The 25,732-nt window shown below is 61.7% G+C and overlaps 1 protein-coding gene and 1 long non-coding RNA gene across 11 annotated transcripts in view; both read right to left on the minus strand.

Moving 5' to 3' along the window:
- Window positions 1-4,536: 4,536 nt before the first annotated feature.
- TMEM161A (transmembrane protein 161A) lies at window positions 4,537-12,392 on the minus strand. Its single transcript, XM_064175165.1, has 12 exons — window positions 12,343-12,392; window positions 11,272-11,375; window positions 11,106-11,186; window positions 10,296-10,393; window positions 10,026-10,182; window positions 7,953-8,104; window positions 7,810-7,870; window positions 7,562-7,705; window positions 6,525-6,638; window positions 6,173-6,347; window positions 5,978-6,074; window positions 4,537-5,388 (listed from the first exon to the last, which is right to left on the minus strand). Exons 1-12 carry the CDS (start codon window positions 12,343-12,345, stop codon window positions 5,135-5,137), a joined length of 1,440 nt encoding a protein of 479 aa, XP_064031235.1. The 5' UTR covers window positions 12,346-12,392; the 3' UTR covers window positions 4,537-5,134.
- A 4,105-nt stretch (window positions 12,393-16,497) lies between these two features.
- Window positions 16,498-25,732, minus strand: part of LOC135192239 (uncharacterized) — a 67,948-nt gene continuing 58,713 nt past the window's right edge. For all 10 annotated transcript variants that reach the window (XR_010308943.1, XR_010308940.1, XR_010308938.1 and 7 more), the window contains one exon: window positions 16,498-17,269. This is a non-coding gene — a long non-coding RNA (uncharacterized LOC135192239). The remainder of the gene's footprint in view (window positions 17,270-25,732) is intronic.

A 25,732-nucleotide genomic window follows, 5' to 3' on the forward strand; every position in this document is an offset into this window, starting at 1 on the left:
GTGCTGCAGGGTGCTCGCTGCTCCCTGCCTGCTCTGGGCACCTCTGAGCCCAGACCTCTGCCCTGCCTTCTGGCCAGCTGTGTCCTCAGCAGCCCCACGCGTGTGTGGCCCTCTGTGGGTGTGACCCTTTGGGCTGCTGCCCTCGGCCCCGGAGCTCTCTTTTGTTGCAGTGAAGCCACTTTGGTACCCTGAGAACGTTTCTATATTTGGAGATTTGTGCCAAGAGAGGATGTATATTTAATAAAAAACGGCCTCTGGAGGGTCTCTGCTGCCCCCGGGGGGAGGGAGGGGACCTGGCTCGGGGGGATGGGGGGGGAGGGTCCGGGCTGGGGGCCTGACTCTGCCTCCAAAGCTGGCTCCTGTGCTAGGAGAGACCGACAGAGTGGATGGGTTGGTGTGGAAGGTGGGAGAAGCTGGGGGGGAGGGGAGGGGAGGGGAGGGGAGGGGAGGGGAGGGGAGGGGAGGGGAGGGGAGAGGAGAGGAGAGGAGAGGAGAGGAGAGGAGAGGAGAGGAGAGGAGAGGAGAGGAGAGGAGAGGAGAGGAGAGGAGAGGAGAGGAGAGGAGAGGAGAGGAGAGGAGAGGAGAGGAGAGGAGAGGAGAGGAGAGGAGAGGAGAGGAGAGGAGAGGAGAGGAGAGGAGAGGAGAGGAGAGGAGAGGAGAGGAGAGGAGAGGAGAGGAGAGGAAAGGGGAGAGGAGAGGAGAGGAGGGGAGGGGAGGGGAGGGGAGGGGAGGGGAGGGGAGGGGAGGGGAGGGGAGGGGAGGGGAGGGGAGGGGAGGGGAGGGGAGGGGAGGGGAGGGGAGAGGGGAGGAGGGGGAGAAAGGAAGGGAAAGACGAAGGGGGGAAGGAAGCAGAGGAGAGGAGGGAATGAAGGGGAAAGGGGGAGGGGGGAGGAAGGGGAAGGGGGAGAGGAAGTGAAGAGGGAAGGAAGGGACGGGGGGGGGGGGGGAGGAAGTGAAGAGGGAGGGTGGAGGGAAGAGGAAGGAAGGGAAGAGAGGAAAGGAAGGAAGGAAGGAAGGAAGGAAGGAAGGAAGGAAGGAAGGAAGGAAGGAAGGAAGGAAGGAAGGAAGGAAGGAAGGAAGGAAGGAAGGAAGGAAGGAAGGAAGAAGGAAGGAAGGGAGGGAGGAGGGAGGGAGGGAGGGAGGGAGGGAGGGAGGGAGGGAGGGAGGGAGGGAGGGAGGGAGGGAAGAGAGGGAGGGAGGAAGGAAGGGAAGAGAGGAAGAAAGGGAGGAAGGGAAGCAGCAGCTCCGGAGCTGGCTCATGGCACCGGAGATGCCTTTTCCGGCCTCAGTGATGCTGAAGCCATCACCAAGCCCAGCTGCCCCCTGTGCCCCCCCGCCCCGCTACACCAACCTGGCCTGGAACCCACAGCTCCAAACCCTGTGGCTCTCGCCCAGGAGGCCTCTGCCGTCCCTGTGCCCTGCGCCGTGCCCAGAGCGGGGCTGGGCGGGCGAGCGGTGGCAGCAGGTGGCACTGTCGGCTCAGCCATGGCTCGGTGCCTCCCCTCACCTTGGGGGTCTCCTGGCTGCTGCTCAGCCCTGCTCAGGTCCTGGGGCTGAGCTCCAGCTCCGGCTCCAGTGGATGTGGCACTGAGATGCTCTGCCAGGGGTGAGGACCAGGTCAGACCTCCCGGAGTCGCCTCCCTGCAGCCTGCGGGGCAGAGGTGATGCCCTGCGGGCACTGCCAGAGGAACCGAGCCAGAGGCTGAGCCCTTGGCTAGCTCCTGTGGCTGAGCTGAAGAGCAGCTCCTGGACCAGCCGCTGGCATCCTGACCTTGGGCTTTGTGGCTCCCTGTGTGCAGGGCAGTGCCCAGCTGGGCTGCAGCCGTGGAGGGAACCATGGTTAGAAGCGTCCCAGCTGCGGGATGCAGGCAGGGGGAGCAGCAAAGGGAGCTCGTTTCGGGTGGAAGTGGGGTGGAAGGACAGGGCTCCCCACTTCCCTCCCTGCCAGGGCATGAAGGCAGAGCCTCAGGAGCTGCCCCAAGCTTGGGGTCGTTGCCAAGTGTGGTTTGGTGCCCACCCAAGTCAAGTGTGGTTTGGTGCCCACTCAAAACAAGTGTGGTTTGGTGCCCACCCAAAACAAGTGTGGTTTGGTGCCCACCCAAGACAAGTGTGGTTTGGTGCCCACCCAAGACAAGTGTGGTTTGGTGCCCACTCAAAACAAGTGTGGTTTGGTGCCCACCCAAGACAAGTGTGGTTTGGTGCCCACCCAAGACAAGTGTGGGGAGCAGGGCAGCTGCCATGCCAGAGCTGGGTCACGGTGAGGGACTCCTGGTGCCACTCTGAACCCTGGTGCCAGTGGAGCCTCTGCACCAACACAACCTCTCGGTGCCAGCTGTGAGCCCAGCCCTGTGCCCTCCTGCTGATTAAAGCAAAGCCACAAAAGAGTCCAAATCACTTGGGGGGGGGGGGGTTGGGGGGGGGGGGAAGGGATGGGGCAGAGGGTGGGTGTGGCTGCCTCATTTCATTTGATGTGGCCCAATTTGGGTGCCTGTGGAGCTGTCTCCTGCTCTTGGCTGCTCCATCAGTCATTGTCCCCGCCGGAGAGGGTCACGTCTGGGCAGGTCTCGGGGGAGGAACTGTCTGCATGTCTGAATGCAGCACAACCCCCGGCCCTAGCAACCATCCTCCTGCTGCGGAGGCTTTCCCTGCCCCTCATTCCCCCCTGCCCGCTGCCTCGGGGACCTTAGATAAATGAGCCATCAGGGCAGGGGGACCGGAGAGGGCTGCAGCAGGTCCTCCCCTGCAGCCTGCTCCTGGCCGGACTGTGGCTTCCTGCCACCTTTCTACCCCAGAGCTGCTGCAGCACCACCTTGGGAGTGGTTGTGGAGTCTCCTTGTCTGCAGAGCTGCCAACTCCTGCCCTGGGCATTGTGGGTGCCCTGTGGGTGCCCTGCTGGAGCAAGGAGGGGTGCAGGAGATGCTCTCCACAGCATCCAGGGGGACAGCTGAGGGCTGCAGCAGGTCCCACCCCAACCCTGCAGCCTGCTCCTGGCCAGCTTGTGGCTTCCTGTCACCTCTCCACCCTCGGTGCCAGAGCTGCTGCAGGTCCTTAGCATAGAATCAGCCAGGTTGGAAGGGACCTCCAAGCTCATCCACTCCAACCTATCACCCAGCCCTGGCCAATCGACCTTCAGGAGCTCAGCAACACTTCAGGGCTGGGTGGCAGGAGGATGGCACCAGGCTCTGCTCAGTGGTGCCCAGCGACAGGGCACAAACTGCAGCAGCAGAAGCTGCATCTAAACTCGAGGAGGAGCCTGAAGGGTGCTGGAGGCCTGGAGCAGGCTGCCCAGAGAGGTTTGTGTCTGCAGAGCTTCCAAACCCCTGCCCTGGCACATTGTGCCCCTGGGCAAGCTGCCATGGGTGCCCTGCTGGAGCAAGGAGGGATGCAGGAGATGCTCTCCAGAGCATCCAGAGGGACCTGCAATGGCTGCAACCTGCTCCTGGCCAGGCTGTGGCTTCCTGCCACCTTTCTACCCTCAGTGCCAGAGCTGCTGCAGCACCTTCTTGGAGCTCAGCAACACTTCAGGGCTGGGTGGCAGGAGGATGGCACCAGGCTCTGCTCAGTGGTGCCCAGCGGCAGGGCACAAACTGCAGCAGCAGAAGCTGCATCTAAACTCGAGGAGGAGCCTGAAGGGTGCTGGAGGCCTGGAGCAGGCTGCCCAGAGAGGTTTGTGTCTGCAGAGCTTCCAAACCCCTGCCCTGGCACATTGTGCCCCTGGGCAAGCTGCTGTGGGTGCCCTGCTCTGGCAGGGGTGGGGTTGGACTGGGTGAGCCCCAGGGGTCCCTTCAACCCTCACCATTCTGTCAGCCAAACCTCTCCTGCTCCCGTGGTGGTTATGGCTCTGCTCTGGGTTCTGCCTTCCTCAGCTGAGTGCAGAAAGGTTTCTTGTGGCCATTTCTGTGTCCCCAGCAGGAGGAGGAGGAGGAGGAGGAGGAGGAGGAGGAGGAGGAGGAGGAGGAGGAGGAGGAGGAGGAGGAGGAGGAGGAGGGTGCCTGGATTAACTCTGTTAACACCAGCAAGGGGCTGCCTTCTTATCTCAGCCCTTAGCAAGAGGGAATTAAGACCATTACAAGGCTATCAAATAGGATCAGAGCTCCTCTCCCTTTCTCTGAGCAGCCCAGACCTGCTAATCCTTTTTCATGCAGCTGGACCAGCAGCACCCACCCTGCCCTGCTGTGGTGAGGGGAAAGAGCTTGGCTGACATGGACAAGGGGTTGGGATGGACAAGGTCCTCTGTTCCCTGCCTCCCACAGCCACGGCTGGGCTGAGCAGCCTGTTAGCATCCCCCCGGGGTGATCCCTGAGGCAGGGAGCTGGGCTGGGGTGCAGCTGAGGTCTCCTCGAGTGGCACAAGGTTTTGGGCTGCAGGCTTTGCTCAAGTCCAGTTAAGGCAGAAGGAGGTTTGCTGCTCTTCCCCCTCCCCAAAGGCAGCTGCCCTCACTCTGGGACCCCCCACCCCAACCTCCAAGCTCCTATTTGAGTGGCTTCATGGTCACAAAGTGCCACCAGCAGCAGCTCCTGGAGAGGCCAAACACACTCTGGGTTACTTCTTTATTTCTAACAGCCAACAACTGAGGCTGCTGGAGCTGAGGACTTCACACCAAGCAGAGGGACGACCCCAAGCAGCTCTAACCCAGCTGCAGTGACCCCACAAAACCAGACTTGCCCATGGAGGGGCAAACAGGAGGCAGAGCAAGCCCCCAGCCCTCCACTGGCAAACCAAGCTGGAGCTGCAGCCTGGCTGGGAGGTCTCCACCAGCCCAGGGCTGGCTGAAGCTGCTGCCCCCGAAGGAAATGACAGCAGCAGTGGCCTCAGGCTGGGTCAGAGCAGGCAGCAGCAAACTCACCTGTGGGGAGCTTCAGCTGCTCCCTCACCATGTGGGGCCAGGAAGGGGAAGAGGGCTTGGAGGGGCGAGAGGCACAGTGGTGATGGGTGGCAGGAGCAGGCGATGCCCATGCTGGCCCAGGAGCCATAAACCCCCTCCTGCCCAGGGCTGGTGGCACAACTGTCCCCAGGTGCATGTCCACAGGTGCCACCAGCACGTGCAAAGGGGGAAAGCAGCCAGGGCAGGGGCAAGGGCACCAGCAGCTGGGCACCGACTGTGCCCACAGGCACATCCCAGCTCCCCCCCCAGTCAGGAGGCTGCCAGGTACTGGTGGAAGTAGAGGCCGAAGAGGCTGGTGACGACCTGGCAGGCAGCCACCCACCAGGTGAGGAAGGCAAAGAGTCCCCGGAGGAAGAGGGGGGTGAAGATGCTGCCCAGGATGCCTGTGATCTGCTCCACTGCCACACGGACGTCCTCCCCGCCCTGCCCCGCGGGACGCTGCGGTGCCACCGCTGCCGGGGACACAGGAGGGGGCTCTGGGTACAGCCCCCACGAGTGCTGCCCTGTGGGACACAGGGGGACAGGTCTGGGGGGTGTCAGGCACTGTGCTGCAGCCCCCTCCCCACGCTGGTGGTTGGGTCCCAGCACCTGCGCTGCGTGGGTTGGGTTCACAGCAGCTGCAAAGCACATCTGGAGAGCCTGGGGACACCTGGGGACACCTTGGAGCCATGGAAGGGGTTGGGTTGGGTTGGAAGGGAGCCCAAAGCTCAGCCAGCTCCAACCCCCTGCACAGGCAGGGACAGCTCCACCAGCTCAGCTTGCTCAAGGTCTCATCCAACCTGGCCCTGAGCATCTCCAGGGAGGAGACATCCAGACCCCCCCCCCCCCCGGGCAGCCTGTGCCAGTGTCTGCCCAGCCTCACCGTCGGGAATTGCTCTCCTCCTCTCCCCTCTCCCAGCTCCCAGCCACTCTCCCTCCTCCTGGCACTCCCAGCCCTTGTCACAACTCCCTCCCCAGCTCTCCTGGAGCCCATTCAGGCACTGCAAGCCTGCTCCAAGCTCTCCCTGCAGCCTTCTCTTCCCCAGGCAGCCGCAGCCGCTGCCGCCACCGCCTGGCAGGTGCCACCCTGCCCCTCTGCCACCTCCTCCTTACCCAGCGTCTTGAGCAGCAGGGTGCAGTGCAGGGTGAGGACGATGGGTGCCAGGTACTGCAGGCTGACCACCGAGACGTAGCAGTAGATCCTGGTGACCTGCGGGTGGCAGGCAGGGGGCGGGCATGGGCTCAGCAGGATCCTGCTGCTGCCCACGGCCCAAGCCCTGCTGCCAGCCCACTGCCCGCAGCCCAAACCTTGCGCTGGATCTCCAGGGCAGGGATCCTGCCAGCTTCCTTCCTCAGCTGCTCCACCCAGCGCTCGGCCAGCCCCAGGTACGCCTGCAGGTGGGGGCGGGTGAGTGCCAGGCGCAGCAGGCACAGCCCCACGATGGCCCAGAGGCGGGCAGTGTTGTAGGCAGAGTCTGACATGCTGGGCAAAGAAGCAGCTGTCAGAGGCAGGCAGAGCCCTTGCTGTGCCCCAGGGGGTGTCTGATGGAGCAGGTGGTGCCGCTGGGCACCGCGGGTGAGGCTGGGCAGCTGTGCCTCTGTTTCCCCTTGGAGCGAGGGCGGTGCCAGGGCACGGAGCTGGCACTGCTGCCCGACTTACATCTGCACTGTCTGCTTGCCCATGGGTGCGTGCAGGAGGAAGTCCCTGGAGATTGGCTTGATCCACATCACCACCACCAGCACGGGGGCCAGGAAACTCAGGTGGAGCAGGGCCCTGTGGGCACAGCTGTCAGAGAGACCACCCCCGACACCGCCACGCAGCCTGCTCCCCCCCGACCCCTCCGCGGGCACAGACTGCTCCTCACCCACATCCCCTCCACCCTCACCTGCCACCAAAGCTCCTCAGCACCCCGCAGCCAGAGTGCCAACCAAGGTCCTGCCCCCTGAGATGCCAGCACTGATCCCCTGGAGATGCCAGCACCAACCCACTGGAGATGCCAGCACTGATCCCCTGGAGATGCCAATACCGACCCCTGGAGATGCCAGCACTGATCCCCTGGAGATGCCAGCACAAACCCACTGGAGATGCCAATACTGACCCCTGGAGATGCCAGCACTGATCCCCTGGAGATGCCAGCACTGACCCCTGGAGATGCCAACACTACCCCCTGGAGATGCCAGCACTGCTCCCTGGAGATGCCAACACTGCCCCCTGGAGATGCCAGCACCGCCCCTTGGAGATGCCAGCACTACCCCCTGGAGATGCCAGCACCAACCCACTGGAGATGCCAGCACTACTCCCTGGAGATGCCAGCACCAACCCACTGGAGACGCCAGCACCAACCCCTGGAGGTGCCAATACCAACCCCTGGAGATGCCAACACTGCCCCCGGGAGATGCCAGCACCGACCCCCTGGAGATGCCAGCACTGACCCCTGGGGATGCCAGCACCGACCCCCTGGAGATGCCAACACTACCCCCTGGGGATGCCAACACCAACCCACTGGAGATGCCAGCACCAACCCCTGGAGATGCCAGCACCAACCCCCTGAGAATGCCAGCACCAACCCCTGGAGATGCCAGCACCGACCCCCGGAGATGCCAGCACTGCCTCCTGGAAATGCCAGCACTGCCCTCTGGAGAAGCCAGCAGTGCCCCCCTCGCCTCCTCCTCCCCCACCCCCAGAGTTCACCCAACTGTCTCAGGGGCTTGCCAGCTGCCAGCCTCAGGGCATCCAGGTGGGTCTGGGCCAGGCGCAGCCCCGGGAAGGTCAGGCAGGCACCCAGGAAGGAGCAGAGGGCAACCAGCGCCAGCTTGAAGGCCAACTTGGCAAGGGGCACCCTGCAGAGAGAAGGTTTCTTGGTGGGCACAGGTCAGCCCTGGAGGGGTTCCCACCCCACACCTCCAAAACCCCCTCCCCAGACCCCCCCCCCCTCCAGACTCACATCCACTCCCAGCCCTGCTGCTTCAGGATGCTCTCCAGGTCGCTGCTGACGCCTGCCAGCCCTGCGGGCAGCGACCCTGCCATGAGTGGGGTGCCCCCGGGGGCCACCTGCCCACCCACCTGTCCCCATGCTCCCTCACCCACCGGGCTCCAGGCCAAACTCCAGGTAGTCCTCCCGGATGATGAGGGCCAGCATGGCGAGGAGGAGGAAGAGGAAGGCGAAGGTGAGGCAGACGGAACGCTCGCCCCCCTCCTCCGAGCGGAAGTAGTGGCGCAGCACCATGAGGAAGACCTTGCTGAGGGCAAGGGGCACCCATCAAGGAAACTGGAAGCTTTGAGGGACACATTTCCCCCCCCCCCATCCTCTCCCCACCCCCACCCCAGGACACTCGTGGGCCCCCCCCCACCCCTGCCCAGTAGCGTGTGGTACAGCATCCACACCGCGAGGGCACTGCCACCTTTGCCCTGGGGAGGGTCTGGGTAGGCAGCTCTGGAGGTCCTCACTGAGGGGTTGCTGAACCTCCCAAATCTGAGGCTTTCATCTCAGCTAGGGGAGAACTAAGGATGGGAGCACAGGACCACAGAGTGTCAGGGGTTGGAAAGGAGCCAAAGAGCTCATCCAGTCCAACCCCCCCCCCCTGCCAGAGCAGGAGCATCCAACCCAGCTCAGGGCACACAGAACACATCCAGACAGGCCTGGGAAGGCTCCACACAAGGAGACTCCACAACCTCTCTGGGCAGCCTGTGCCAGGGCTCTGGGACCCTTCCAGCCAAGAAGTTGCCCTTGTGCTGAGCTGCAACCTCCTGTGCTGCAGCTTCCATCCACTGCTGCTTGTCCTGTACCAGGGAGCAGTGAGCAGAGCCTGTCCCCCCCTCCTGACCCCCAGCCCTCAGAGATTGAGAGACATTGATTCAATCCCCTCTCAGTCTTCTCTTCTGCAGCCTAAGCAGCCCCAGGGCCCTCAGCCTCTCCTCACCAGCTCCAGTCCCCTCCTCATCCTCACAGCTCTCCCTTGGACTCTCTCCAGCAGTTCCTGTCCCTCTGCAACTGGGGGGAGCCCCAAACTGAAGGCAGTGCTCAAGATGAGGTCTCAGCAGGGCAGAGCAGAGGGGCAGGAGAACCTCCCTGGCTCTGCTGGGCACACTCTGCTCAATGCCCCCCAGGACCCCATTGGCCTCTTGGCCCCCAGGGCACATTGCTGCCCATGGATGCTCTCCCCCAGCACTCCCAGCTCCCTCTGCCCAGGGCTGCTCTCCAGCAGTCACCTCCAGCCTGCACTGCTGCAGTTTAGTTCTCCTCCCCAGGTGCAGGACTCTGCACTTGGCCTTGTTGGACCTCAGCTGGCTCCTCTGTGCCCAGCTCTGCTCCTCCAGGGCTCTGTGCCCAGATCTGTCTGCTCAGGGCTCTGTGCCCAGCTCCCTGTGCCCAGATCTGTCTGCCCAGGGCTCTGTGCCCAGCTCTGCTCCTCCAGGGCTCTGTGCCCAGCTCCCTGTGCCCAGATCTGTCTGCCCAGGGCTCTGTGCCCAGCTCCCTGTGCCCAGCTCTGTCTCTCCAGGGCTCTGTGCCCAGCTCCCTGTGCCCAGCTCTGTCTGCTCAGGGCTCTGTGCTCAGCTCCCTGTGCCCAGCTCTGTCTCTCCAGGGCTCTCTGCCCAGCTCCCTGTGCCCAGCTCTGTCTGCCCAGGGCTCTGTGCCCAGCTCCCTGTGCCCAGCTCTGTCTCTCCAGGCCTCTCTGGATGGCCTCACAGCCTGCAGCTCTCTCAGCCAAGCCTCCCAGCTTGCTGTCAGCAGCAAACCTGCTGAGCAGACTCTGTCTGTCTGTCTGTGCCCTCAGCAATGGCACTGATGCAGATGCTGAACAGCTTCAGAGCCAGCACTGATCCCTGGGGGACTCCACTGCTCACAGCTCCCCAGCTGGCCCTGGCACCACTGATCACCACTCTCTGACCTCTGCCTTGCAGCCAGTTCCTGACCCACCTCACTGCCTGCTCTTCCCCCCCCCACTTCCTGAGCTTGCTCCCCAGGATCTCAGGGGAGATGGTGCCAGAGGCCTTGCAGAGGTCAAGGCAGACTCCATCCACTGCTGGATGGTGTCAGCAGCAAACCTGCTGAGCAAACTCTGGTCTGTGCCCTCAGCGCCGGCACCGATGACGATGCTGAGCAGAGGGCAGATTGCTCCTCCTGCCCACCACACACCCTGGCAGTCAGCAGAAGGATACATGGAGAAGACAACCGTCAGCAGGCACCAGAGCACCCCAAGGTTGGTCTCCTTCTGGGGGTCCACCAAGCAGTAGTAGCCCTCGGTGAAGAGGTAGACGCCGGTGGAGTAGACGGCGAAGTCCACGAACCATTGGTAGTCCAGGAAGTAGCGCAGCACTGGGGCGACAGGGCACAGGTCACCAGGCTGTGGGCACCAGTGGGGCACCCCTGGCATGGCTCCAGGGCAGTGCTGGCTCCTGCGTGCAGCGGGGATGCCTGGGGGGGTTCACCAAGAGCATCCACGGCGGTGATGGGGCTGGTGTCCAGGTGCAGGTCGATGTCCCGGGGCACGGAGAGAGGTTTGTCCTCTGTCACACCGTTCAGCCTCCTGCAAGGCAAAGCCAAGCTCGGGGTGGCAGGCAAAGGGTTGGCTCTGTGCCCCCGTGGTGCCAAAAGCCCCTTGAGTGGTGGCAGTTCCTATGAGGAGAGGCTGGGGGAGCTGGGATTGGTTAGCCTGGAGAAGAGGAGGCTCAGGGGAGACCTTATTGCTGTCTACAACTACCTGAGGGGAGGCTGTGGCCAGGAGGAGGTTGCTCTCTTCTCTCAGGTGGCCAGCACCAGAACAAGAGGACACAGCCTCAGGCTGTGCCAGGGGAGATTTAGGCTGGAGGTGTGGAGAAAGTTCTTCCCTGAGAGAGTCATTGGCCACTGGAATGGGCTGCCCGGGGAGGTGGTGGAGTCGCCGTCCCTGGAGCTGTTCAAGGCAGGACTGGACGTGGCACTTGGTGCCATGGTCTGGCCTTGAGCTCTGTGCTAAAGGGTTGGACTTGATGAGCTGTGAGGTCTCTTCCAGCCCTGATGATACTGTGATGCTGTGATACTGTGATACTGTGACTCTGTGATACTGTGATACTGTGACTCTGTGATACTGTGATGCTGTGACACTGTGACACTGTTAAGTCCCAGGTTTGGGGCTCCTCGGCACCAGCCCTGAGGCTGTCGCTGCCACCCTGCCCCAAGGGGCCACACCAGGATGACCTCCCAGGGCACCAGACCCAAGCGTTGATGGTCTGCAGCTCCTCCTGCCCACCAGAGCTGACCTGTCCCGCTTGCTCCTTGGACGCTGCTTCCCTGCCAGGGCACAGAGCTCCTCGTCCGAGGGGTGCTTGTAGCGGTAGAGGCTGGAAGAGAGCCAGGGAGCATCAGCGGCGCCAGGTGCGCCCAGTGCCCCCCGCGGGCACCAAGAGGGAGGGACCAGCCCCGTACCTGCCGTTGCAGAGCAGCCAGCGGGCGAAGGAGCAGTGCGGGGCCATCTTCTGCATCAGGCTGGCTGCCAGCAGGCTCACCACCACCTGCACGCCCATCACCGCCTGCGAGGGCACACCCGCAGGGGGCCACCCTGGCACCCAGCCCCTCACAGCCAGGGTAAAGGGAGCTGGGGCGAGCCCCTTCCCTCCACCATCCTGCAACACTGGGGCTGCCTGCTACCCTCCCCAGCCCCTCTCACTGCCGTGGGACAGTCAGGGAAGGATCCCTCAAGGTGTGCAACCTCCCGGGACGTGCTGGGCATGAACCCCCCCCCCGGGCGACACGCCGGGCATGGACCCTTCAGGCGTGCACCCCCTCGGGCATGCGTCTCCTTGGGGCATCCCAGACATGGAACCCTCGAACAAGCGCCCTGGGCATGTGCCCTCTGTTCGTGCCCTCCCCGAACAAGCACCCTGCTCGAACCCCGCGGGCACAGACCCTCGGCTATGCACCCTCCTTCCTGGGCATGTGCCCTCTGTTCATGCCCCCCCCGAACAAGCACCCTGCTCGAACCCCGCGGGCACAGACCCTCGGCTATGCACCCTCCTTCCTGGGCATGTGCCCTCTGTTCATGCCCCCCCCGAACAAGCACCCTGCTCGAACCCCGCGGGCACAGACCCTCGGCTATGCACCCTCCTTCCTGGGCATGTGCCCTCTGTTCATGCACCCCCCGAACAAGCGCCCTGCTCGAACCCCGCGGGCACAGACCCTCGGCTATGCACCCTCCTTCCTGGGCATGTGCCCTCTGTTCATGCCCCCCCCGAACAAGCGCCCTGCTCGAACCCCGCGGGCACAGACCCTCGGCTATGCACCCTCCTTCCTGGGCATGTGCCCTCTGTTCATGCACCCCCTGGGACACCTCGGGTATGGACTCTCCTGGGCACGCACCCCCGACTGTGACATGCAGACTGCGGATATGGCCACCCCTAGGACCCCCCGGGCATAAAGCCCCCCGCGGACATGAAGCATCCCTGAGCAGGGACCCCCGCACCTACACCCCCCGGGCATGCACCCCCAGCCCGCACGCACCATGCCGGGGTCAGCGCAAAGGCGGCCGCAGGAAGCCTGCCCACCGCCCCCGCTCCGCCTCGGCCAATCCGCGCCCGCTCTCGCTTAGATTGACAGCTGCTCAACCAATAGCGAGGCGGCGCTGGGCGGGGGCGGATGCTCCTCGGCGGCGGGTTCCGCGGGCGCTGCCTCCTGGGAGCTGCGGTCCCGGCAGGGGCTGGGGTCGTGGGTTCGAGTCCCCAGCAGCACACTGCTGGCTAAGCTGTCAGCCCGCGGCTTGGGTGGCAACACTCTGTGCTGGGTTAGGACCTGGCTGGAGGGCTGAGCCCAGAGAGTGGTGGTGAATGATGCCACATCCAGCTGGCAGCTGTCACTAGTGGTGTCCCTCAGGGACATCTTCATAGATGATCTGGATGAGGGCATGGAGGCAGTCATCAGCAAGTGTGCAGATGACACCAAGCTGGGGGCAGATGTGGCTGGGTTGGAGGGCAGAAGGGCTCTGCAGCAGGACCTTGACTGCCTGCACAGATGGGCAGAGCCCAAGGGGATGGAGTTCAATAGCTCCAAGTGCAGGGTGCTGCACTTTGGCCACAGCAACCCCATGCAGAGATACAGGCTGGGGTCAGAGTGGCTGAGAGCAGCCAGCCAGAGAGGGATCTAGGGGTGCTGATTGATACCTGCCTGAACATGAGCCAGCAGTGTGCCCAGGTGGCCAAGAGAGCCAGTGGCATCCTGGCCTGCATCAGCAATGGTGTGGCCAGCAGGAGCAGGGAGGTCATTCTGCCCCTGTACTCTGCACTGCTTAGACCACACCTTGAGTGCTGTGTTCAGTTCTGGGCCCCCCAGTTTAGGAGGGACATTGAGATGCTTGAGCATGTCCAGAGAAGGGCAACGAGGCTGGGGAGAGGCCTTGAGCACAGCCCTACGAGGAGAGGCTGAGGGAGCTGGGATTGGTTAGCCTGGAGAAGAGGAGGCTCAGGGGAGACCTCATTGCTGTCTGCAACTACCTGAGGAGAGGTTGTGGCCAGGAGGAGGTTGCTCTCTTCTCTCAGGTGGCCAGCACCAGAACAAGAGGACACAGCCTCAGGCTGTGCCAGGGGAGATTTAGGCTGGAGGTGAGGAGAAAGTTCTTCCCTGAGAGAGTCATTGGCCACTGGAATGGGCTGCCCGGGGAGGTGGTGGAGTCGCCGTCCCTGGAGCTGTTCAAGGCAGGACTGGACGTGGCACTTGGTGCCATGGTCTGGCCTTGAGCTCTGTGCTAAAGGGTTGGACTTGATGAGCTGTGAGGTCTCTTCCAACCCTGATGATACTGTGGTACTGTGATGCTGTGACACTGTGACACTGTGGTACTGTGGTACTGTGGTACTGTGGTCCCAGAGCTGCTGCCGAGCTGTGTGTAGGCGATCCAGGGATGGGGACTCCACAGCTGCCCTGGGCCAGGCCTTTGTAACCCTTTGGGGGAAGGAAATTTCTCCTCATCTCCAATCTAGAAATTCTTCACTGAGAGGGTGTTGAGAGCCTGGCCCAGGTTGCTCAGAGAGGTGGGGGATGCCCTATCTCTATCAGGTTGTTTGGGCCTCTGAGCAACCTGCTCTGCTTGGGGATGTCCCTGCTGACTGCAGGGGGGTTGGACTGGATGAGTTTTGAAGGTCCCTTCCTGCCCAAACCGGTCATGAGTCATTGATTTCCCTCATGTTGCTGCCCAGCTGCACCTTCCTGTGAGCACCTGGAGGAGCTGAAAGTGGCCGAGGTCAGGGCAGGTCCCCCTGAGTGATGGTGGGTAAAGAGCTCCGGAGTCCACCACAGCACCAGCACCTGCATCACCATGGGCATCGGCAAGCACCTTGGCTGAGCTCCGAGTCGTTTAGTGCTGTGACAGCAGGGCCCTGCCAGGAGCACTCACACACTTTGATGGAGAGCTCCAGGGATGCTGGTAGGTGCCCCTGGTCCATGCAGGGCGTCGGTGGCCCCGAGGGGTTGCCATGGATATCGATCTCCCAGGCGACAGGATGGCTTCCCACTAGATGTCGCTTCTGCCCGCTCCCCGAGCGTCCCCCGGGGCTGGGGTACCCAGACCTGGACGATGTAACATCCCTCTCCCCATCCCAGGCACCCCTAGGGCAGCTTGAGGGTACAGCTCCCCTTATTCCCCGGCAGTCCCTCAGCCAACGGTGGGAAGAACTCAGGGGGTCTGGATGCCAAAAATCTCCCTTGGCTCCCCTAGGGTGACCCAGTCCTGGCTGCCAGCTGCTCCCCGGCTAGGAGGCAATCCAGGGCACCATCCTACTTTCCTAGTCGGGCACTGCCCATGTCCTGGTGTCCCCCCAAGCTCTTGCAGTGGGAGGCAGCACTGACTGCAGGGTCTGCACGAACTGGTGGCTCTGGAACGAATGCACAGCCCCAGGACCCTCACAGCCCCCACAGCGCCAGCTTTCAGACACAAAAAAAAGGAGGGAAAGATGGAAGATGGATGCTTAGAGCACACCCCCCCCACCCCCCCCCTAGCCCGGCTGCCCTCCCCCAGGACACAAAAGCCCCTTTGAGGGCTGATTTTACACCGCTGCTGCCGAGTGCCCGAATTAGCATCAGCAAAAGCAGCTCCCGCAGCCGGCGGCGTCGCTGCTGCAAAGTCAGGGAGTTAACCTAAGTGTCCCAGCCCCTCACCCAGTGACGAGATGCCAGGCCCAGCATGATGCCCACACTCACCGCGGGCACCTTTCCTCGAAGGGCTGCCTGCTTGGCATCCACTCAGTACCCAGCGAGGCGGAGCCCATGCCAGGACAACCAACCCCAAACCCATCCTGCCGCTGGGACGGGGAGAACCTTCTGGGTACCATAGCTAGGGGTAGATTTGGGGGTCTTGCCTACCTCTGGGTGATGCTGGGGGTGGGGTGGGTGGTGAGAGCTGGCACTCTGGGAGCCCAACTGTGCCCGATCCCCATCCTCATCCCCATCCTCCCCCACCCCCCCCCTCCGGCCCCGAAGTTTCCCACTTCGCACAAAGGCGGCGGCGGCGGCGGGGGGCATTGTCCGGGCTGCATCGCATTACCCAGGGCTGCCGGAGCAATCCCTTGTATTTCACCCTCCATTGAGCAGCTGCCTGTGTATATTTTCTGTGTTGCACTTTTAGCATGACAAAAGGAGAGGGCCTGTGAACTCCTTGCTCTTCAGACCTCTCCGACATGTCCCCTGAGCGGAGCCCCCCTCGGTTAGCATAACAAACTGCCACGTTCCCTTCGACCTGCTCCAACTCTTCCCGCTCCCCCCCCCCCCCCCCCCCCCCCCAACACGCACCCCAGCATCCCATCCCCTACACACCCCTCCCAGCCCCCTTTTTTCCCGGGGTGATTTAATGTATAGCTCAATATTTGGCCGTCTGGGTCGCTGGAGGGGGGGAAGGGGGAGCGAGAGTGTGCTCGGAGGGCTTTTGGAAGCTGGAGGGGCTTGGGGCGGGGGGGGAGGGGGGGGGAAGTTTGGTGTGAATGTCTTCCTGATGTCTGCTCAGGTCCCCACGTCGCCCACCCTGTGCTTAACTGCTTTGCCAGAAGCCAGCGGTGGGACCTCGCAGCCCTGCCCGGGCAGGAGACTCAAAGCCTTGGCAGCCCCAAGCGCACCCAACGCCAGCTCCGCGGTCCCGACGTGCCAGGGAGCAGCTGGAGTCGCCAACCTCGGTGGTGGCACTGTGCGTGGTACCCAACCCCCGCTCTGTTCCTGGAGCTGCAGGTCTCCAGGCTCTGCTTTTCCCTTGAATTTGGACTTAACAGATGGGAAAATGAGATCCGTGGGGCTGGAAGTGAGCTCCAGAGCCAGCGGCACCAGCCCGGGGCTGGAGCCGGCAGTTAACGCCCTGGGAGCTGGTGGTGCTCAGTGAGTGTTTGTCCCTCCTCAGCCTCTCCTTCCCCAACCTGTCCTACCCTCAACCTGGGCTGCTCCTGCCTCCTCCCCGCCTGAAAACGGGACAGGACATTGTCCCCTCCAGGGCTGGGACCCCTCGGGTCGCTCCTCACCTCCCATGGCAGGGCAGCAGAGGGCTGGGGAGGTAGAGGCAAGACCTGCTGGGAAGGGAACAGCCCAGAGAGCAGCTCAGGCAGGGAGCTGAGGGGGGGTCCTGCAAGAAAAAGGGTCACAGCTCTGCTCAGACAAGAGTGGTGTGAGGGAGACCAAGCAGGACACGGCTGGGGGCTTGCAACAGCTTTAATGCATGGGGTGGAAAGTGAAGGGGCAGGAACTTCTGTGACTAAAGGCTGAGGGACCTGGGGTTGAGGCTGGGGGGGAGCAGTCCCAGAGGGGAGCTGAGCAATGCTCAGCAAGAGCTAAAGGAGCTGTGAGGGACAAGAGGCTGGGGCCAGACTGTGCTCAGTGGTGCCCAGGTTGCACAAGAGGCAAGGGGCACAAGCTGGAAGCCAGGAGGTGCCACCTGAACAGGAGGAGAACCCAGCTTGGTGTGAGGGTGCTGGAGGCCTGGAGCAGGCTGCCCAAAGAGGTTGTGGAGTCTCCTTCTGTGCAGAGCTTCCAACCCCCCCCTGGGCATTGTGCCCCTGGGCAAGCTGCTGCTGTGGCTCAGACTGGACTTGGATGCTTTGGGGTCATCCATGCTGGGGATGCTGGAGCCATGCTGGGGCTCTGGGACCTCCCCTCTCCAAGAGCTGCAGATTTCATTCTCCCAACGTTTTGGGCTTGGTGACAGCAGATCTGTGTCCTTCAGCTTCCTGAGATGTCACCTCCTGGTCAGTGCACCATGTCTGGCATCAAGGTATGAGGGGACCCCAGGTGGGACCTCATAGGCACTTCTGGCTTCAGCTTTGGGGCTGCTCACACAGGCAAGGAGGAGCAAGCCCTTACCCTGGGGATGGCAGCAGCACTTGCATGGATCCTTCCCACTCTTCAGCCTGAGCCTTGGCTCTTCTCCAGCCTTCCTTGGCCACCTCCTGGTGTCTGCTCATGTCACCTGTTAACATAAGAACCTGGTGTGAGCCCAGCCTCAGCCTGGTGACAGTGGAACACGATGGCACCTCCTCACTCCTGTCCTTGCTGCTGCTGGTCTCTTGTCGGGGGGGGGGTGGGGATGGATCTGGATGCCTCAGCTGTGGGGTGCAGTCAGCAACCCCCTGATGAGCTTCTGGTGATGCCTGTGGGTGGGCACACACAGTGTTAGCTGCTGCCTGCAGCAGGTCTTGGCCATCCTAAATGATTCCATGATTCTATGACCTTGAAGCTCATCCACTCCAACCCTTACCCCAGCACCACCAACCCATGGCCCTCAGCACCACATCTCCACAGCTCTGACACCCCTCAGGGATGAAGACTCCATCACTGCCCTGAGCAGCCTGGACCAGGCTTGGACAATCCTTTTGAGGGCAGAAATTGTTCCTGGTGTCCAACCCAACCTTCATCTGATCTTTTCCAACCAAAACAACTCCACAGTCCCCTGCTTCTCTTCCTCTGGGATGCTGCAAAGCTGCTGGGACACAGGGAGGGTGCTCAGTGAGGGAGGGTCCCTGCAAACTCAGCCTTTCCCACCACAATCCCATGTCAAAGCCTCTCCCCAGGTCCCCCTCTCCCCTCTCGGGTGCTGACAATGCCCCATCTGTGTCCCAGCTCAAAGGAGCCTTGTCCAGGGGATGCAGATGCCTCAGATCCCCCCTCTCTGGAGCCAGCTGCTTTGCTTCCTTCTGGGATCAGGGGCACAAATGGGGGCTGCCCACACTTCCCAGGAGCTTGGGGTTCACTGTGCTGCTTTCTCTGCCTCTCTGCAGCCAAGGAGGGGCCCTGCCTGCCCCCAACCTGCCCTATCTCATGGGGTGAGACCACTCGAGGCCAGCAGTGCTTGGCACAGAGACAACCAGGGCTGGGGTAAGGATCTTGGCAGCTCTTCCAGAGCAAAGAGAAGGGGAAGGGCTGCACCCCCCACCCCCCCCCACCCCCTTGCCATACACAGGGTGAACTTCACTGCTAATCCAGGGGGGGGCTTTGGGCAGGAAGCTCCAGCAGCTCTCATGTACCTGAGCACACAGCCAGTTCCTCTTTGCCCCCCCATGAACTGACCAAGGGTTGTGCCACCTGATCTGGATACCTTCTCCCTCCCTCACCAAGAGCCACCAGCATCTTCTCCCTGCTCCAGTTTGGGACTAAACCAGGAGCTCTGGGACTAAACCAGGAGCTTTGGGACTAAACCAGGAGCTCTGGGACTAAACCAGGAGCCTTGGGACTAAACCAGGAGCTTTGGGACAATTTGTGGCCTCAACACCTTTTGGGGTGGGAGGGGGAGGGAAGAGAATAACCTCCATGAGGTGGACATGAGGAAGAATTTCTTCCCCCCCCCCCTCCCTGAGAGTTAGCCCAAGGTCAGAGGGGGAGTTCCTATCCCTGGAGTGGTTTCAAAGCCATGAAGATGTGGGACATGGTTTAAAGGTGACCTGGCAGTGCTGGGTCAAGAGTTAGACTCCAGGATCCTAAAAGGTCTCTTCCAACCAAATTGCTTCTGTGATTCTGTGGCTGTAAAGAGGGAATTGGGGTGCTCAAGGTGGGGGGGTGGGGATGGTCTGCAGCATCTTCTCCTCCTCCTCCTCCTCTTCCCCCTGCTGCCCTGCCCTCACCAGGCTGGGAACAGCTTGAGTGTCCAGGCAGGGAATTCATTTCAATACATTTCCATAGGGATTAATTTCAGCTCTTCTCCAGCAGTCTCTGTGTGTGCATGGGAAAAGCTGAGCCTGGTTTGGGGGGGTGGGGGGGGGGGTTGGAAAGGGAGGAGGGGGCTGGGAGCACTTTTCTCCCCCCTTCATCCCTTTCAATTCCAGATTCAGGAAGGTTTTGAGCTCATTCCCTCCTCACAAATGAGCCTGGCTCAGTAGGTGCCCAGTGCCAGAGATGCTGGTCCTGAGCAGGGGGTCCAGTGCCCTTCCCTCCCCCTCACCCCCTCCCCCCCCCCCAAGATCTCTCCACTCTCCAAAAAGAGCTACAGGGACATTGAGTGGCTTGAAATAACCTCAGGGACAGAGATTTGAGCTGGAAAATCCATGGGATCTGTCACAAGTGGAGGTCCATGGATGCCCCTCAGCACCACCAGCCTTGTCCTGGCCACGTCCCAGGGCAGGCTTTGCCCTATGGGCACCTGGCCTGGGTCTTTCTGTACCACAAATGGTGCTCCCTAAGCACCAAACCCCATGGGGGGGCTGGGATGAGGAGGGACATGGCAGCAGCATGAGGATGACCCCAGCAATCCTGTTGCCAAACATTCCCACACCTTGGAATGATTCAGCCCCATGGCTTTCCCTTAGCTCTGCTCCCCTCCTCCAGCTTCTTCCACCACAAAGAGGGATGCTAAGGGCTGGGAAAAAAACCACTCCTGGAACAGCCACATGGTCTGGAGGCTTGGAAATCTCAGGAGCTGGCAATGCCATGAGGTTTTCCAGCTTTTCCAGCCTTTCCCAGGAAGCCCAGCACGGGGAGGGGACCCTTTGAATGAGGAGAAGTCACAACCCCCTCCCTCATCAAGTCAGCTCAAGAGCAGATGCAGGCTGCAGATGGGGGTTTGGTTTTGGTGTTCTCCCCAGTTCTGGTTGGGCTTTGGGGGTTCAGAGCTGGGTTCAGCCAACAGGAGCCAATAGATCAGGGCTGGTGAAGGCTTGGAAAGAAGCAGAGCTGTCAGATCTGGGAGGTTTAAAGGCTCCTTCAGGGCACAAAGTGCTGCAAGGGTTGGTCAGCACTGCAGCAAAAGCAAAGCCTGGCACAAAGGAGAGATTCCCTTCTGCTCCTGGGCAGATGGAGATGAGCAAACCTCCCCCACCCCCACACACAGAGGCCACAGCTATCAGGGGTTCTGCACCCACAGGAATGCTCACCTGGGGCTCTAGGGTGGAAAATGAGGACCCTGAGTAGTTCCAGGAGGGAATGTTGCAGTGGAAGGTCTGCCCCAGGAGCCTGCCAGTTCCTCCAAGCCGTTGCTGGGTTTGACTCACTGAGTGTTGAGAACTAAAGCAGCAAAATCTCTTTCCCTTTGGGTTTTCTGCAGCAGTCCCCATGCTGAAGTGACCCTCAGGCCCCTCTGGTGCAGCCAGGCTGCAGGAGGGCAGCTGTGTCCTGCCACTGCCCCCACTCTGGGCTCAAGCACCCACTCCTCGTTTGCTTTGGTACTGCAGCACCCAGCTCTGCCCCCGGGGGTCCTGCACATAGAGTCACAGAATCAGGCAGGTTGGCAGAGAGCTCCAAGCTCAAACTGCCCAACCCAGCCCCCAGCCCTGCCCAGCCACCAGACCATGGCACTCAGTGCCCCAGCCAGGCTTGGCTGCAACACCTCCAGCCACAGCCACTCCACCACCTCCCTGGGCAGCCCATTCCAGTGCCAATCACTCTCTCTGCCAGCAACTTCCTAACAACATCCAGCCTCAACCTGCCCTGCCACAGCTTCAGCCTGGGGCCCCTTCTTCTGGCCCTGGCTGCCTGGCAGCAGAGCCCAACCCCACCTGGCTACAGCCTCCCTGCAGGCAGCTGCAGGCAGCAATCAGCTCTGCCCTCAGCCTCCTCTGCTGCAGGCTGCACCCCCCCAGCTCCCTCAGCCTCTCCTCACAGGGCTGTGCTCCAGGCCCCTCCCCAGCCTTGCTGCCCTTCTCCACCTTCCAGCACCTCAACAGCTCTCTGCAATGGAGGAGCCCAGAACTGGACACAGCACTGCAGGGGTGGCCTGAGCAGTGCTGAGCACAGGGGCACAAGAACCTCCCTTGTCCTGCTGCCCACACTGCTCCTGAGCCAGCCCAGGCTGCCATTGGCTCTGCTGCCCACCTGGGCACTGCTGGCTCCTCTGCAGCTCCTCTCTCCCACCACCCCCAGGGCCCTCTCTGCCTGCCTGCTCTCAGCCCCTCTGGCCCCAGCCTGTAGTGCTGCTTGGGGTTGTTGTGGCCAAAGTGCAGAACTCTGCCCTTGGCCTTGTTCAGTCTCCCCCCCTTGGCCTCTGCCCACCCACGCAGCCTGGCCAGGTCCCTCTGCAGGGCTCTGCTCCCCTCCAACAGCTCCACAGCTGCTCCTGGCTTGATTTGTTTGAGTTGATGAAGGTTTGGAGGTGTGGGGAGGCAAAGGAAAGCTCACAGCCCCTGGGCCTGCAGCCTGGGAGGAGCACACCATGGTCCACCCCAAGCATGGGCAGCCCCCATGGGTGCTGAGGGTCTGCTCCATGGGGCCAGCACCCAACTAAAAGGAGCTGACTTAAGGGTTTAAGGCAAAGCTCAGCATCAGGCTGGAGGTTGCTGCTCTTTGCCATGGAAACAAGGGTTGCTAAGGCAGTGCTTAAGAAGGACTAAACCAGGCTAAAAGTCTGTGTGGCAGCAGGATTGAACCCCCAGCCCTGGGGCTGAGCTGGGGGGGAGCTTGGGGGGTGACTTCCTTGGCAGCAGTTGCCACAAGCAGCTGAAAGTTCTCCATCTGTGTGGAGGAACTTATGGCCCAGTGGGAATGTGGGGTGGGGCAGGGTGGGGTGGGCACAGGCTCCCTGGGTTTGCTCCAGCACAGAGCCAGGGATGTCACCTCTGTGGCACTCCAGGCATGGGGAAGAGTGTGGCCAGCAGGTCAAGGGAGGTTCTCCTTCCACTCTGGTCTGCTCTAGGGAGGCTACATCTGGCCTCCTGGGTCCATTTCCAGGCTCCTCAGTTCAAGAGATCAGAGAACCACTGGAGAGAGTCCAGAGGAGGCTGCAAAGCTGCTGAGGGGCCTGGAGCAGCTCTGTGAGGAGCCAAAGGTTGAGAGCCTGCAGGAGAGCAGCCCCAGAGGGGAGCTGAGCAATGCTCAGCAAGAGATAAAGGAGCTGTGAGGGACAAGAGGCTGGGGCCAGGCTCTGCTCAGTGATGCCCAGGGACAGCACAAGAGGCAAGGGGCACAAACTGGAAGCCAGGAGGTGCCAGCTGAGCAGGACAGAAACTTGTTTGGTGTGAGGGTGCTGGAGGCCTGGAGCAGGCTGCCCAGAGAGGCTGTGGAGTCTCCTTCTCTGCAGAGCTTCCAACCACCCCCTGGGCATTATGCTCCTGGGCAAGCTGCTGTGGGTGCCCTGCTGGAGCAGGTGGATTGGGTTGGGTGATCTCCAGAGGTCCCTTCCAAACTCTCCACACTGGGATTCTGTGACCCTTTACCTGTATCCCAAGGGATGCAGACATCAGCATCACCCCCTGGGAGCAGATGCAGCTTGGAGCTCTCCCTCAGTGCCTCAGTTTCTCTTCTCACCATCACCACCTTAGAATCACAGAATCATAGAACCAGGCAGGTTGGCAGAGAGCTCCAAGCTCCAACAGCCCAACCCAGCCCCCAGCCCTGCCCAGCCACCAGACCATGGCACTCAGTGCCCCAGCCAGGCTTGGCTGCAACACCTCCAGCCACAGCCACTCCACCACCTCCCTGGGCAGCCCATTCCAGTGCCAATCACTCTCTCTGACAGCAACTTCCTAACAACATCCAGCCTCAACCTGCCCTGCCACAGCTTCAGCCTGGGGCCCCTTCTTCTGGCCCTGGCTGCCTGGCAGCAGAGCCCAACCCCACCTGGCTACAGCCTCCCTGCAGGCAGCTGCAGGCAGCAATCAGCTCTGCCCTCAGCCTCCTCTGCTGCAGGCTGCACCCCCCCAGCTCCCTCAGCCTCTCCTCCCAGGGCTGTGCTCCAGGCCCCTCCCCAGCCTTGCTGCCCTGCTCTGGACACCTTCTGGACACACTCTGGACACACTCTGGACACCTTCCCCTCCTGGCACCCTGCACAGCCAGCACCGAGGGGCAGGCAGGGAACTTTATTCCTCTTCTGGGCACGGCGAAAGGGGCTGGATGAGGAAGGGGGGGGGGGGGTGGGGATGGTGGTAGAGGAAGGAGGTGGGGTGAGGGCTGTAGAAGGGGGAGTCGGGGGGGGGGGGGGGGAATAATACAGGCAGAGGCCACCTCTGACCTTGACCCCCGTCCCGGCTCCCCGCGGCAGCTGCGCCGTCTCGCCTCCGCCGGCAGCTCAATGGGGGCTTTGTCTGCGCCCGACGGCCCCGCGCAGCTCCGTCGCCCCCAATAATATTTATGGAGTCGGCGGTCACCTTCTCCTCCCCAACCCCCACCCCCCCCACCTCTCCCCTCCCCTCCCCTTCTCCTCCATCCCTTGCCTTGTTCCCTGCAGCTCGGCAACAGCCGGGCTGGGAGAAATCCAGGGATTTATCGCCGGGATTGTTGCTGCTAACCTCCAGCCCCGTCGGGGGCGCAGCGCCGGAGGCTGCCCCCAGCTCTTTTGTGGAGCTTGGGGGGGGGGGGATGGGGGGGGGAGTAGGGAACGTTCCCAGCTTGGGTTCTGGGCGCAGCTTCAAGGGGTTGGCTTTTTTTTTGGGGTGGGGTGGGGAGAAGTCTGTTTTAAAGCTAACAGCTTGGGGGAGTTTCCTCATTGCTTCTTTTAGAGCTCTTTGCAGTGAGGATGGGGAGAGGCTGGCACAGGGCACTGGGCACAGGTTGCCCAGGGAGGTTGTGGAGAAGAGAAGCACCAAATGGGACCAACTGGCACAGGTTGCCCAGGGAGGTTGTGGAGAAGAGAAGCACCAAATGGGATCAACTGGCACAGGTTGCCCAGGGAGGTTGTGGAGAAGAGAAGCACCAAATGGGACCAACTGGCACAGGTTGCCCAGGGAGGTTGTGGAGTACAGAATGGGATCAACTGGCACAGGTTGCCCAGGGAGGTTGTGGAGAAGAGAAGCACAGGATGGGATCAACTGGCACAGGTTGCCCAGGGAGGTTGTGGAGCACAGAATGGGATCAACTGGCACAGGTTGCCCAGGGAGGTTGTGGAGCACAGAAGCACAGGCTGGGATCAACTGGCACAGGTTGGCCAGGGAGGTTGTGGAGCACAGAAGCACAGGATGGGATCAACTGGCACAGGTTGCCCAGGGAGGTTGTGGAGCACAGAAGCACAGGATGGGATCAACTGGCACAGGTTGGCCAGGGAGGTTGTGGAGCACAGAAGCACAGGATGGGATCAACTGGCACAGGTTGGCCAGGGAGGTTGTGGAACACAGGATGGGATCAACTGGCACAGGTTGCCCAGGGAGGTTGTGGAGCAGAGAAGCACAGGATGGGATCAACTGGCACAGGTTGCCCAGGGAGGTTGTGGAGCACAGAAGCACAGGATGGGATCAACTGGCACAGGTTGCCCAGGGAGGTTGTGGAGCAGAGAAGCACCCAATGGGATCAACTGGCACAGGTTGCCCAGGGAGGTTGTGGAGCTCAGAAGCACCAAATGGGATCAACTGGCACAGGTTGCCCAAGGAGGTTGTGGAGCAGAGAAGCACCAAATGGGATCAACTGGCACAGGTTGCCCAGGGAGGTTGTGGAGCTCAGAAGCACCAAATGGGATCAACTGGCACAGGTTGCCCAAGGAGGTTGTGGAGCAGAGAAGCACAGAATGGGATCAACTGGCACAGGTTGCCGAGGGAGGTTGTGGAGCTCAGAAGCACCAAATGGGATCAACTGGCACAGGTTGCCCAGGGAGGTTGTGGAGCACAGAAGCACAGGATGGGATCAACTGGCACAGGTTGCCCAGGGAGGTTGTGGAGCACAGAAGCACAGGATGGGATCAACTGGCACAGGTTGCCCAGAGAGGTTGTGGAGCACAGAAGCACAGGATGGGATCAACTGGCACAGGTTGCCCAGGGAGGTTGTGGAGCACAGAATGGGATCAACTGGCACAGGTTGCCCAGGGAGGTTGTGGAGCACAGAAGCACAGGATGGGATCAACTGGCACAGGTTGCCCAGGGAGGTTGTGGAGCAGAGAAGCACAGGATGGGATCAACTGGCACAGGTTGCCCAGGGAGGTTGTGGAGCAGAGAAGCACAGGATGGGATCAACTGGCACAGGTTGCCCAGGGAGGTTGTGGAGCACAGAAGCACAGGCTGGGATCAACTGGCACAGGTTGCTCAGGGAGGTTGTGGAGCACAGAAGCACCCGATGTGATCTTTGATCACATTGGGTGCTTCTGTGCTCCACAACCTCCCTGGAGGTGTTCGAGGCCAGGTTAGATGAGCCCTTGAGCGACCTGTTCTAGTGGGAGGTGTCCCTGCCTGTGGCAGGTGGTTGCAACTGCAGTCAGCTTTGAGCTCCCTTCCATCCTGAGTCTGTGGAATCCAAAGCTGCTCTGTTCCCAAGAGGTCCTGTTCACAGCCCTCAAGGTTTGGGTTTTTTTTTCCTCTCCTTTAAAAGACCTAAAGCTTTTGAAGCAAACAAGTGGGGGAATCCTAGAATCAGTCAGGGTTGGAAGGGACCACAAGGATCAGCCAGTTCCAACCTCCCTGGCCATGGCAGGGACACCTCATGCTAGATCAGGTTGCCCATAGCCTCATCCAGCCTGGCTTTAAACACCTCCAGGGATGAGGCTTCCACCACCTCTCTGGACAGCCCCCTCCAGGTAGGAGGCAGCAGTGTG

This window comes from Pogoniulus pusillus, chromosome 41, assembly GCF_015220805.1.
Source record: "Pogoniulus pusillus isolate bPogPus1 chromosome 41, bPogPus1.pri, whole genome shotgun sequence".
Taxonomy (NCBI): domain Eukaryota; kingdom Metazoa; phylum Chordata; class Aves; order Piciformes; family Lybiidae; genus Pogoniulus; species Pogoniulus pusillus.